A 14,242-nucleotide genomic window follows, 5' to 3' on the forward strand; every position below is an offset into this window, starting at 1 on the left:
ACGGTACGAAGGTAGCAAATTTTCTGCGTCGACACTACTGCTTAATTCGCCAAGGGGAGTTCCGTAGTTCTTATTTATTAAAATACCGGAATCTTCCGATTTTGTTACTTTAAAACGTTCCGGCATCGCGCACCCACTACCGCACCGCACTTGTAATAAAAATGTAATCTAAATCTAAGGATGCCGCTCACAAATATGCCAAAAATTAAAGTTTTTAACGCAATACAAGTAAAACGATTTGTATATGACCGGTTATATCAGTTACTACTGTCAGCTGTTCGTGTTATACGCCTGAAAATACTACTCATTAACATTTAGTTATCAATGAACTACTTTACTTTTGCCATCTAGCGACTACCAGCTTATGTAGCACCTGAATATTACTCATTTACTACCGGTTCGCGGAACACGTGTTTGAAACACAACTAAACGCTCCAAAATATTTGGACCATTTGTTGCTTTCAGTTTGCAAAAAGTTTAACTTCCCCGTCTCAAACGCAATCTAGAGCGTGATTACAACTATTGATCGTTGCAAAACGAATTAGGAACAATATATATACGCAAATAAAATCGATATATGACACATTTTCAAGGTAAATTTATTCTTGGTGGTTGTAAACAGGTGGAAATCGACCGCTAATTAATGAGGCTAAAATTCTCAATTTTTGGACCTTCGAACTGCAACTGATCTATTTTTAATTTATGTGGTTGATTCGACCAACATGCGAAGCGCATCGCAAACCGAAATTATATTTCCAAACGCACTGCGCAGGGACAGAAAAATTAATATAAAATTCCTGTGCTTTCCAAACTCCAAACTCAAATTTTCTATGGGATCATGTCGCTTCAGATGTTTGGTATGCGTAATTTGTACAGCAAGTACAGCTGGAGGCAGTCCTCCGGTGAGCAGTTCTTCTACAATTCCAAAGAAGTGAATACTTTTCGACTAGACCAGTACTCCCAAGCCGAGACGTTATGGCCTAAGCCCTTTATAAAAATTATAATTGTAATTTTAATAGGATTGAATCTTTTCAAAAGAGTTTAAGAATTAGACAATTTGTCTGCCTGTCTGTCCATGTACACATGTTCCTAACGATAAAAGAAGGGTCGTTTTTTAGCTACGTAGTTGTAAAATTGATGGATGCGTGAAGATCTCAGAGATCGTTCGGTATTCAGTTGTATCGGATTGTTAGTTGATTCATTCCTCCAAGATTTGCATAACGTAGGTACTATGGTGAATTTTGCTCTATGTAAGTGTTGAAAATTTTTTTCTACATGCGTACGTAAGGAACGAAGTTTCAGGTTTTCGCTTCATTTACCATGAGATCCAACAATTAGTATCAGTACATTATCTATTTTTATTCTATTATTTAGTTTCCTGAATAACGAAGAAAGAAAGCTGCTGCCATTTTTATTCATCTATAAACTTATCCAACAGCGGATCTGAGCTGTAGGTAACAACAGCGCTTTATTAGTGAACAAAGACAGAATTTTCGAAAAAAACCTTAGCTGAGAAATCTACTACCTTCGATGGAAAGTTCTAAAATTAGACAGCTTCCATCGAGCACGGGCAAGTTTCTTTTTAAAGTAGTTGCAAAATGTCAAAGGAGCAAATGAAGAAATTTCTGTAGAAAAAAACGCGAATTCTTCAGCTGTATTGTTTTATAATGGTTCTATGTTTTATAGTTGCAAAAAATGCGCGTCGAAATAATATTCAGTAGGTATACTATCCCTACCGCAATACGAAGGGGTAGCATACAAATCATTGGATCCATAGGACTTTGGCAGCTCTCAAGTTATTAAAGAGCTTGAAATTTCAAACTCTACTTCTACTTTTGCCCGAAAAGTCCTTTCACAAGTAGAAACAGTGCTTTGGATTTCACATTTGCATAGGAATTGAATTCGCTTCCCTTTCATATGACTTTAACTGTCTTACTTCTGACAAAAAAGAGTTCGACATTAGTTAAGATCGCTTTGCAGTTTAGGTATTACTCCAGCCAATGTCTCTTAGTTCCTTGCGCTCTAACTATCAAAATGTATATAGCCGCGTTATGCACCGTCCTAAAAATTGGGACCAAATTTCAGAAGAAATACAATCATGATTCTCACTTGCTGTAGTGTACGTACTGCAAGTAACAGGGAACACTTGCAAAGTACGAATATCGGTTTTTCTAGACAGTAGCTTAATCTTTTGAATATGCCGAGCAGCCACGAACACGCATTTCTGGGGGCAGTGAGGGACAACAGTAAGGCAACTTGAATCAACACCCGCCCGCCACCTGATGGAAATGGTTTTGAACTTGAAAGGAATACGAAAAGACGCCCGGTGTAAGAAGACAATGTGGAGTAGGAAAAACGAGGAATAGTCCATAGAAATGCCTTTTGGAGTAAAAGATGAGCGCCAATAACGGAGGATTCCGGATAGAAACTGAAATTCAACATCAAGAGCGGCGTTTACATGACCCAACTTCAACGCTGCAATCTACACGAAAACCCTAGAAAAAAGAACAAATTTTCTTGTACTGCGGCAATCCACGTCCGTATGTTGATCTTTGTGTCCTGAAATCCATCGATAATAAGATATCAAGGGGCTTTTTTCCTCATCCCACAAATACATGTACAAACTACCACGTTAATGGCTCAATAAAAAATTATTGTGGCGATTTGGATAGTTAGGTGTCACTTTGGGAAGCGTAAATATAAAAGAAAAATACATTTCAATTAGTAATTTACTTACCCTAAACATTCATTATACCTAGGGAATGCAATACCGGGATTGCGGAATCCCGAAATACCGGGATCCCGCAGCATTTTTGCGAGATTAATCCCGCACATAAATGGAGCGGGATCCCGCGGGATTTGCGGGACTGAGGAATTTGTCGACCAAGGGGACGACTCTGTTTACTTTGTTAATGAAACTGATAACGGCGAATTATTTTTTAAATAATTGTTAAACTTTTTTCGTTAAAAATGTACTATGATTTTGGAGGCACTTTAGAAGACTTTTTCTGCTTTACGGGTAAGGTTTTTTTGAGTTCTAAGTTAGGCCGAAGATACTTTTTTGTTAAATATTGTGATAATTAGCGATTTATTTTAATGCAGAAGTTAACCGCACAGAATTGCTTATTTGCCAATTTATTTAAAGTTTTGCCAGATCCCGCAAATACCGGGATCCCGCGGGATTAACATCTAACAATCCCGCAAATACCGGTGTTGAGATTTTGCTGCGGGATTGCATTCCCTAGTAGAAACCAATTTCGAAAGAAAATTCAAAGGGCTGTAACTTTTGAACTAGTTGCCCAATCTTGGAACTGTTTGAAATTATGGATTCTACAGGCCACATTCTATAAGAAAATTTTTTTCCGGGTCGATCTGAGACCATTTTTTTTGAGGGCCTCAAAAAAAGGCAGTGTACAACCTTCCTTTTATACCAAAAATCGACTGCACCAAAATTTCTCGGGAAAACACTTTTTCTTATTAATTTTGGTGCGTAGAATCCAAACCAATTCGTACTTTTTCGATCAGACTTCTCAATCAAAAGTTATAGACTAGAAACCAATTTCGAAAAAAAATTCAAAGGGCTGTAACCTTTGAACTAGTAGCCCAATCTTGGAACTGTTTAAAATTATGGATTCTACAGGCCACATTCTATAAGAAAAATTTTTTCCGGGTCGATCTGAGACAATTTTTTTTGAGAGCCTCAAAAAAAGGCAGTGTATAACCTTCTTATTTTACCAAACATCGACTGCACCAAAATTTCTCGGGAAAACACTTTTTCTTATTAATTTTTGTGCGTATAATCCAAAACAATTCGTACTTTTTCGATCAGACTTCTCAATCAAAAGTTATAGACTAGAAAAGAAACCAATTTCGAAAAAAAATTCAAAGGGCTGTAACTTTTGAACTAGTAGCCCAATCTTGGAACTGTTTGGAATTATGGATTCTACAGGCCACATTCTATAAGAAAATTTTTTTTCCGGGTCGATCTGAGACAATTTTTTTTTCGGGGCTCAAAAAAAAGGCAGTGTATAACCTTCCTTTTTTACCAAAAATCGACTACACCAAAATTTCTCGGGAAAACACTTCTTCTTATTAATTTTGGTGCGTAGAATCCAAAACAATTCGTACTTTTTCGATCAGACTTCTCAATCAAAAGTTATAGACTAGAAACCAATTTCGCAAGAAAATTCAAAGGGCTGTAACTTTTGAACTAGTAGCCCAATCTTGGAACTGTTTGAAATTATGGATTCTACAGGCCACATTCTATAAGAAAATTTTTTCCGGGTCGATCTGAGTCAATTTTTTTTTCGGGCTCAAAAAAAGGCAGTGTATAACCTTCCTTTTTTACCAAAAATCGACTGCACCAAAATTTCTCGGGAAAACACTTTTTCTTATTAATTTTGGTGCGTAGAATCCAAAACAATTCGTACTTTTTCGATCAGACTTCTCAATCAAAAGTTATAGACTAGAAACCAATTTCGAAAGAAAATTCAAAGGGCTGTAACTTTTGAACTAGTAGCCCAATCTTGGAACTGTTTGAAATTATGGATTCTACAGGTCACATTCTATAAGAAATTTTTTTTTCCGGGTCGATCTGAGTCAATTTCTTTTGAGAGCCTCAAAAAAAGGCAGTGTACAAACCTTCCTTTTTTACCAAAATTCGACTGCACCAAAATTTCTCGGGAAAACCCTTTTTCTTATTAATTTTGGTACGTAGAATCCAAAACAATTCGTACTTTTTCGATCAGACTTCTCAATAAAAAGTTATAGACTAGAAAAGAAACCAATTTCGAAAGAAAATTCAAAGGGCTGTAACTTTTGAACTAGTAGCCCAATCTTGGAACTGTCGATCTCAGACAATTTTTTTTTAGGGCGCATGCATATCAGATATCACTATTCCATATAGGACTCCTGTCCTCGATCACAGCAATACAAACCGCTATGAACTACCACAAAGTTAATTTAATGCTAGGATAAAGTGTTGAATGATGTTCGTATTAATATATCACCTTTCTCTAACAGAGAGCAAGAAAAAGTTTCATTGCTAAATGTATTGTGAATGATTAAGCTTGTCTTGGAGCTTCACACGTTGCTTTCTCAAATAACAAGAGACTATTGAATTCACACCAGATTAGCGCACGTGTAGACAATATGGAGCAAATACCTACGTACTAATCCATCCATTGGACTTAAATTTAGTTTTGAATTTTAATTTTATTGCTCCAACCGCTAACGATGATCTGGCTAGTGAAGATGCTGAGCGTTTGCAGAAGCCCGCAGCAAATAAATTCTATGATCCTAGGCTTTTATACACTTACTTACACATTAAAGAAACAGAAGACTATCAAACTTTTAAATTCAGTGACCAGATTAAAATGATCATGAATTATAATGATGTTGGGAACATATAAATTCCTAGAAGCCCTTTTGCATAAGCTGTAAATACTACCATTGAATAGTGGTTTTTATTCAATGATACTACTTATACCTAAGTGAAATATGCTTAAGTATATAGGTACTTTGAATAAGTAGGTACTATTCGTTTAATTTAAAAACTATCGGATTTTCGAGAAACGAATTTTAAAATTGCGTGACGTACTGCATCTAATTTCTGAATTTCCGGAGGAAGATTCAAGTGTTTAACATAGAAATGCTAAACAACAATGACCAAATACTGTTAAAATTCCTAATGACATTATAATAACATCTTTCTCGATTCCATACCTTCTACTAATGATAACACATCTCTCATGAATCAATACAGTACCTACTCCACAGTTCCCTAATCTGATTGGTAAATTGCCTTTTATGAGGCCATTAATCACAAAATGATAATGGCTTGCTGCCCAATTATCTATACCATACCTAACACACCTAGTAAATGTGATAATTTTAAATAGCACCTTTCCATTAAGCTTGAAGACCACCATTGTCAGTCCTATTCCGAAAAAAAATAATCCAACCACCTTTAGTGATCTACCACCAATAAGCCTTTTGTCTATACGTTCTCAAAGATTGTAGAGAAGGTACACCATGGACAACTTAAAGAGTATCTTATGATAATCAATATTGCTCCCTAGTCAGTCTGGATTTAGAGATGGTCATAGCTGCGCAACTGCATTGTTAAATGCAACTGGCGCTAATGATGTTGGGAAACTTAGCGTGCTTTTACTTACAACTTAGGTTCCAAAAAAACCTGAATCTGAATATACAGAGCGTATATGGGGTTACAAGTGCTTTATTCACATAGGCATTATCTGTCTATCAAAACGATGGCTGTGGTATGTAACTTATTGATACTATCAAGTTTTTCTTACAGCGCTTCCGTTTACGGTCCTTGTATAGATGGTGATTCTCTAAAGTGGTTACAAGTGGTTCAAAACTCGTGCTTACAATTTATTTTCGGGATTCCTGGTAGTAGTAGTCTACCATACAGATTACAGAATAAGAAAATTCCAATTACATGGCACTAGGGCTCTGAACATATGTACATTAGGGCTTATGATCTAATTTGATTTGGATAACACCAGGTCCGATTCCACGTCATCTTCCCTCTCAATGGTGTAGACTGCCTCGAAGAAGAATGCAAAGGTATCCGCAGTGCTTCTCTATTAATGAGGTGTTTTTGTACTTAAAAACTTCGGGTAGTTGACTATTCTTCCTCAATGACTTGAGGAAGCTCTAGAATTTATTGAAATTCTTCCGCAGATCCATTTCAATTTGATTAATGTACCTCTTATGAGCAATGAGGATTATCCAATTGGCCCCGAAACTTATTTTTAACGAATTGACAGAATTTAGTTTGTTATATATAGGCAATAATATTTAGTTACAAGACATCTGCACACTACGTTGAGTGTTAGATCAGATCACCGTTCGGTGCGATCAATCCACATTTAATTATTTAGTTAGGCCCGACAAGGATTTATTTATAATTTGCCATTCTTACTTTTTGGCAGCACTGTGTTTTCACAGTTCAACCTGTGGTGAATAAAGATCTGTGAACATTAGAAGATATAATTTGGTAAATAACTTTGTACAGACTTTCACAACTATTGACCTAAAACCACATAAAAGTAACAATGCATCACAAAATGATCTAACACATATTTACTAACAGATTTGTTGAGCATATGAACTGCTATCACAAGTCATTATTTCACTGAAGTTTTAAGACAACTAAGTACCACCTTTTCAAGGCCTTTTAGTATTGATACATTTGTGATTTGTCACAGCCTTTAACACAACATATCCCTTGAATTGAACAATCCAAAAACCGAATTAAGTCTACGTATATAGTGCTAATACCTACTTATCTCGAAACACTTGCAACTAATTCATGTAACAATAAAATATTAAATAATATTTAACAATTGTTGTATTAGATTTATGGTTGTACAATGTCTTTTAAACACATAAGAATTATTCACTTCTACAATATCCTTACCAAAAGGTTGAAAAGAATACTAATTCTAGTAACATTAATAGAACCAGTTATTTGTTGGCAAAGTGAGACTTTTTGGCACAAATATGCTAGTGAACTTTCGATAGTGATCCTTGTCACAACGCAAAAGATTTATTTAAGGTGTTGTGTAAGTACATAAATCTAACGGTGAAGAGTATAAACAGTCAAACTAACCGAAAATGGAATGAAAACCCTAACTGATATCAATACAAGCTGGTCAACTTGAAACTAGTCACAGTTACGGTATGTTAGAAGTGTGTAAAAATGAAGATGCGGAATTTAGCAAGCCCATCCTCTGCTTTTGCTTCTTCTGCTCGGCCATTTGATCTTTTAGCTCCATTAATTGTTGCGATAAAGTCGACACAAGGACTTGAGTTGTTTCTAATTGCATTTGAAGCGTACGTAACTCTATTTGCTCTGCATCACCTTCAACGGCCGACAAAGACATCGCCAACAAACGTGGGAACCACTCCAAGTTGCTCGCTTTAACCATTGCGTAAACGTAACTTTCTGGGCCAGTAAATTCAGTAGGGTCTTTTACTTTTATTAAAACTATAAAATAGAGGTAGTGCCACATGTTGTGTTCACACTTGATATGTTCTTCGAAGCTGACTGTTTTGTTGTCAAATGCAGATCGGTTTAGACCTTAAAGGAATGCGTAAATTGATAAATTGATCACAAGCGATACTTACCACAAATGAAACAGGTATTCTTCAGAATAAGCTCTTTTTGTTGCTTTTCTGATCTGAGATCCGCAAAGGTATCGATGATGACACCAAAAATGAGATTCAGAATAATGATGATAACGATGAAGAAGAATAGGAGATCGTAAACAACTCGTGCAACAAACAGCGCCTCCTAGAACAGAATGTGAAAACTGAAATGCAAAATTGTAACATACCGAACTGCTAGGTGCACGTAAAATATCGCCGATACCACCACCATTTCGCAAACCTTGATTTAACGTTGTTACAATACACATTATCAATGAATCGCACGCTCTTTCCTTAGCCTCCGATGCTTCTGAAGCCTCATTCGCATTACAAGTTTGCTGGGATTCGTCGACAAATTCCTTATACTTCGACCCCACTGTATCAGATACAGTTTCACAATGAGATATACCTAAGAATTCATAGAAACATAAGATTTAAGGAAATTATATTATTTTCTGGTGTTAACATTTGCAAGTCCCAATCCAGAAGGAAAAGTGACGCTTTACTGTTAATTTAAAAAAAAAACTGCATCATACTCAAAAATTTCTTAATATTTCGATCACTTTATCATGCTCGATTTTACCACGGCCTCAGTACTACCACTTAAGACACGAGAATGGTAAGATTATATATTTTGTACCATCAATCTGACGCATCAGTATAGATACCTTCTAGGAGAATGCGTCAAATGAACGAAAAAATCAAAGATGGCGTCCACACTATCAACATGTACTGCAATAAAGCACGACCTGTAATCTGTGATGAAATTTTTAAGAAGGATGGGAAACCAATTGATATATTTATTTTCAAAATGGGATTACTAATGTCTTAGTGTAGGTAACGATAACATTAACAAAAAAGGTTATGCTTTATATGTTGAAGTATTTTCTGCTAGTAGCAGTAGTGCTTAAAATGAAGCGCAGCAAAATAGGCTTCATGGTAATAGCAATTTTATGTCTAACAAGAAGAAATACAAAATCGCAAATGAAATTACTTTGAACATTCCAAAGTCAGTAGTTAAATATTTGCAATGCATTACTAACTCTCTACTCCCTCCCTTTCCTCTCTTGATTCTTTCAAAACTTTAAGATATCTGAGAATTTCTGGGTTAAAACATATTGAGATATTCCACATTTTGGAGACCAAAAAAAATTAGGTACTAAAGTTCGAGGGTTATCAAAACCATTGGTGGATTATTACCAAAATGCCCGCACTAGTGGGGTTTTTAATAATAATAAGGAAGCTGGATACTGAGATAGACATTTACAGCAGGTGTATTACGCTCAATTAAAGAACAGAAACGCAAAAAACTTTGAAAGCCGATATAGCCATATCTTACGGCTCGAGAAAATTTTAAAGAACAACTGGCGGTGCAAACGTTCATCGATGGTGAAACGCAACAAGCTTTGAAACTTGTGCGACATGAGAATTTGGAAAAGGTTTTGGCGCATGCCCTGGAGCTTGACACTGCAAAGAAAACGAAATTTGGAGGAGCGGAAAAATCGAAGTTACTTTACAATCCTAAGATTATCAAGATCTAAAGTATTCTTAAACCTATAAAATCATAGAACCAATTGTAGATTTTTCTCACAGGATTCCTGTAGATGAAAAATTCTCAGACTGGAAAGATACTAGTGCCCTTCCAATTCGAACTTTCGCATCTGCAGCGCTAGAAAAAAGTAAATGCAGCAAAACGCTACTTCCAGATTGCCAAAATTTCAACAGCGACCAAAAAATGAGGTAGTAGAGAGTATAAAGTTTCGACAAGGCAAGTTAACCCATTTCTGGCAGCAAATGGAGCCCATTACGCCGTTCCCGCCCATTTTCAATTTTGTTTATGAAATGAATTAACACTATCTAGTGTGTTTGGAGATGAAGTAAACAGGTCTACATTGCAAAATTTCAAATTTACCCTCACATTCTTGTGTGTAGTCGATCTGTGGCTGTAGTAAATAGTACTGTCATCAACGGTAAGTGAGTAGCTTTAACAAAAATGCGGTGGTTAAAATGTGGCAGCTACTCCATGAACAAAAAAATATGGTTTCTGCACACAATGATCGAAAGGGTTTCGATACAAATAAAATACTAGGAATAGCTCATTTTTAAAATGGTATGTTTGTAGTAATTATCATTAGAATGCTAACAAATACAATTACTACCAGAATTAGCACACTATGACATTACCAAAAACGAAGATTATTATTAAAATATTACATTAAAATATCGAAATTATTACAAATGCAACATCTTACAATAATTTAGTATCTAATCCATAATCATCAAATTGCCTCACTGCAAAAATCCTTAGGAGAAAACCAATGAAACAGATTCTATTAAAACAATTATCTATAAATGTGAGTGGGAAGAGCGTTTTCCAGCTAGTAAATGAAAAAATAACTTCAATATCATGAGCAATTCATAGTATTTTGCCTGTAGTTAATTTTGTTAATTGCAAATTGCTTATCGATATCAAAAATCTGAATAAGTTTATACAAGTTTTTCGATCATAATGTGCCACAGAAATGGCATATACTGGTAGCATATCAATTAATAGTTGCATCGTAAACCCAAAAGTCACACATTACCTGCTGTAATAAGAACAGCTTTACCTTACAGTGTCTTAAAATAAAAAAAAAACGTTTAATAATTTCTACCAAAAATGACCAACACTCACCTGGTGTTTCCTCGTCAACGCTAACAAGAAAATCGTCCTTAAAGAACATGTATCCAATGATAGAGAACATGTAGACTAAAATTATGGCCAATACCGCAGTTAAGATAATAGAGCGGCCGTTCCTAGTAACAGAACGTATAACGTTCAACAAGGTTTCTTCTCTGTACACAACGTCAAATAGCTAAAAGCTCATATTATTGACAGTAGACTAAGATTAAAATGAACTTACCAAGACGGAATAAAAAAACGGATGCATCATCATACCAAGCAAACAAAATATTAAATAAATAACGTGATATAATAATTCAACATCCGTGAGTATTTGATAATAACTTTTTGTAATGGTACCATGATTACCCATTATACTGACTAGATGAATTCCTTTGAGAAAAACTGTAAGCGTCCCCAATAACCATAGCGTCGGTTCAGGACCTACTGAAAATATAAGTCGCAAAATTGTAGAGGCCACCAACGTTCTAATGCCAGTTTCTCTAGGAAGTGTTAATACTATAGCGCCCGACGCTACCATCGCGGCCCAAATTAGCAGCGATATCGTCGACCCCAACTCTATATGGAAAACACTCAGTACTTGTGAGCCATTTGCTTAGTGTACTTACCAGGTACTGTGTCAACAAAGGGGTAGAAGAATGCTACTATTAAATTTATTAGCACAGCACAATTGAACAATATGTTACTCCATAGCGACATGTAACTGCTAACCCAAAATAATAAAGGTTGTGCTAAAAAAAAAGGCAAGATCAACGCTTCCTGAAGGATGTCAAAGTGTAAAGTTTTCAACATGACAATGAGTTGAAGCTGTGACATGACTGAATTTTTTAGAAGTAGTACCCACTACATGAACATCTTATGATGCAGCTTCTGGATAATACAATGAAAACATTAGAGCGGACAAGACTCAACAAATTAGAAACCAGAAGCACTGGTTACTACACCCAAGACAGACTTACGTATTGCTACCTGGAACATCATACCACCCACCCGGATTACCAAGCTAGGGGTTGTAGTCCGATCATAATAAAAGAAAAGTTCAACTACTATAAATGTCACCTGCGAAGAGAAGATATTCAAGCATCGGGTGCCCAGTTGTCGGACGAAAACACGTCGTGCCCGCGCATGACGTCACTCTAGTTACATCTGTCACGTGATCCCATAAAGATTCAATGGTGGGCCTCGTTTTCGACGTGTAATCTGCATTGTGGTGCATATTATATTTATCGTACGTACAGGAATATGTGTAGTTGATAGTCCTGCATTGCAAACACTCAAGTTTTTGCTTCTATTAATAGCGAATACCTTTTATTTCCGCTTTTATTACACCGCTAGGATACCGAATAAACATTTAAACGATAATGCCTGGTTGCGCGAGTGCAAAATGTACTAATTATTCATGAAAAACGAAGAGTTAAGATGTTAAATACTTCGGAACTGAATATACGTATGCGAAAAAATTTGTAGACTAAACAAAATTGGGGCATCCGTTATCATACAAGGAGACGCTGTAGCCGAATCAAAAAAGAAAGTTCTTAGAATAGAAGAATAAGCTTTGTACAAAATTACATGCTTAAATTAAAAAAATAAGCTGAAAGCAATTTGTTTAATATAATTAATCTGATTAATACGATGTAAGTGAACTAGGATATTTACAGTACGCGGAAATACTTTTATTGCTTCGATCATTTAGATATACGTGAGTATATCAAATTATTAAATACATTTTGATTCATTACAAGCCCTAGTCTACTATATTTTCAAACTGTTTAAAAAATAGAGGTACATGATCTTCGTTTTCCATTCACGTACACGCGCTTGGCGCACCATTCGAACAACACCTCTACTTACATTTTATCTGCTTAACATTTAACGTGATTGACGTCATACGGCGTGGGGAAAGGGGACACGATGCGCGTTGCGATACCGTTTTTATTATACCATGTATTCAAGTAACAGTGGTTGGACTCATGTTTCTAAAACAGAAACTAAGAGTGAAAAAGATTACTTAACACTCTTGCAACATCTTGGCAAAAGATTTATGATCGAAGGAGACATCAACTCGACACATGCAGACTGGGGATCCAGATTAACTACGACTAAAGGTAAAGAACCCAAAGAAAGCACCAGGATTCGAAAAAGTATTGTAATGCTCACATACTTGTTTAAAGCAGTTTTCAGACTGTATCACGTCCCTGCACCTTGGAAAGTTGCGGAAGTGATCATGCTACCAAAGACAGGAAAACAACCAAATGATGTTAAATCCTATAGGCCGAAAGTATTGCTCAAGAGTAGGGATGGGTGATAACTGTTTTCACCTATCGATAAGTATCGGGTACTTACCTATCGATATATTTTACTTATCGATAACTATCGAAATATCGATAACTATCGATATATCGATCACTATCGACATATCGATAACTATCGACATATCGATAACTATCGACATATCGATAACTATCGACATATCGATAACTATCGATATATCGATAACCATTGATATTTCGATAATTATCGATATATCGATAGTTTAGTTATCGATATTTCGATAGTTATCGATATTTCGATAGTTATCGATATATGAATACTATCGATAGGTATCGATATGTCGATAGTTATCGATATATCGATATGTCGATAGTTATCGCTAGGGATGGGCGATAACTGTTTTCACCTATCGATATAAGTATCGGGTACTTACCTATCGATATATTTTACTTATCGATATGCCGATAATTATCGAAATATCGATGGTTATCGATACACCGATATCTATCGAAAGATCGATAACTGCCGCTATATCGATAAGTATCGGTATATCGATAGTTCTCGTTATGGCGATAGTTTTTAATATATAGGTATCGAGATAATATTACCGATAATTTTTTTGAAAGCGTGTCTAAAAACTGCATGAGTTTACTTTTATATTTTGGCGAAAGAGCCCGACAAGACAAGAGGGCTCTTTTAACAAAATATAAAAATAACCGAATGCAGTTCTTGCAACTTTATTGGAGTTACCATATTAACTGTGCAATTATCGCAGGGCTCTTTAGCTTTCTACAATGCAATTACCGCTGTAATTAAGCGGTAATTGCATGTCTCATTTGAGAGAAATATTCGACGTATCGATAGTTATCGACAGGGATAGTTATCTTATCGAGTTTTATTAATAAAATCCATTTTCCGGTTTATTCTCGTGTAAAGTGACTAGGTATTAATAGTTACTCGACGTTTCTTTGCTACCTTTATCAAGAGTTTTTTGTTAGATTTCGTAAATGTCAATCAATTGAAACTGTATATCTAAATTTGAAGTGTTTTTAGCTTTTTCTGTTTTTTTGTGACTGGTCCTCTGTAACCATCAATCAGATACCGATACAT

General features: G+C 35.7%; 1 protein-coding gene across 4 annotated transcripts in view; it reads right to left on the reverse strand.

The window, feature by feature from the left end:
- Nucleotides 1-7,001: 7,001 nt before the first annotated feature.
- The window catches only part of LOC116165382 (inositol 1,4,5-trisphosphate receptor), a 41,550-nt gene continuing 34,309 nt past the window's right edge, over nucleotides 7,002-14,242 (reverse strand). For 3 of the 4 annotated variants that reach the window (XM_031479774.1, XM_031479773.1, XM_031479772.1), the window contains 6 exons: nucleotides 11,470-11,592; nucleotides 11,082-11,419; nucleotides 10,853-11,033; nucleotides 8,367-8,587; nucleotides 8,158-8,323; nucleotides 7,002-8,110 (listed from right to left, as the gene is read on the reverse strand). In XM_031479774.1, the coding sequence (XP_031335634.1) occupies nucleotides 7,704-8,110; nucleotides 8,158-8,323; nucleotides 8,367-8,587; nucleotides 10,853-11,033; nucleotides 11,082-11,419; nucleotides 11,470-11,592 (1,436 nt within the window). In that variant the 3' untranslated portion in view covers nucleotides 7,002-7,703. The remainder of the gene's footprint in view (nucleotides 8,111-8,157; nucleotides 8,324-8,366; nucleotides 8,588-10,852; nucleotides 11,034-11,081; nucleotides 11,420-11,469; nucleotides 11,593-14,242) is intronic. The other variant, XM_031479775.1, reaches the window with a different exon arrangement.

The sequence above is a fragment of the Photinus pyralis genome, unplaced genomic scaffold (assembly GCF_008802855.1).
Source record: "Photinus pyralis isolate 1611_PpyrPB1 unplaced genomic scaffold, Ppyr1.3 Ppyr1.4_LG3a, whole genome shotgun sequence".
Classification (NCBI taxonomy): domain Eukaryota; kingdom Metazoa; phylum Arthropoda; class Insecta; order Coleoptera; family Lampyridae; genus Photinus; species Photinus pyralis.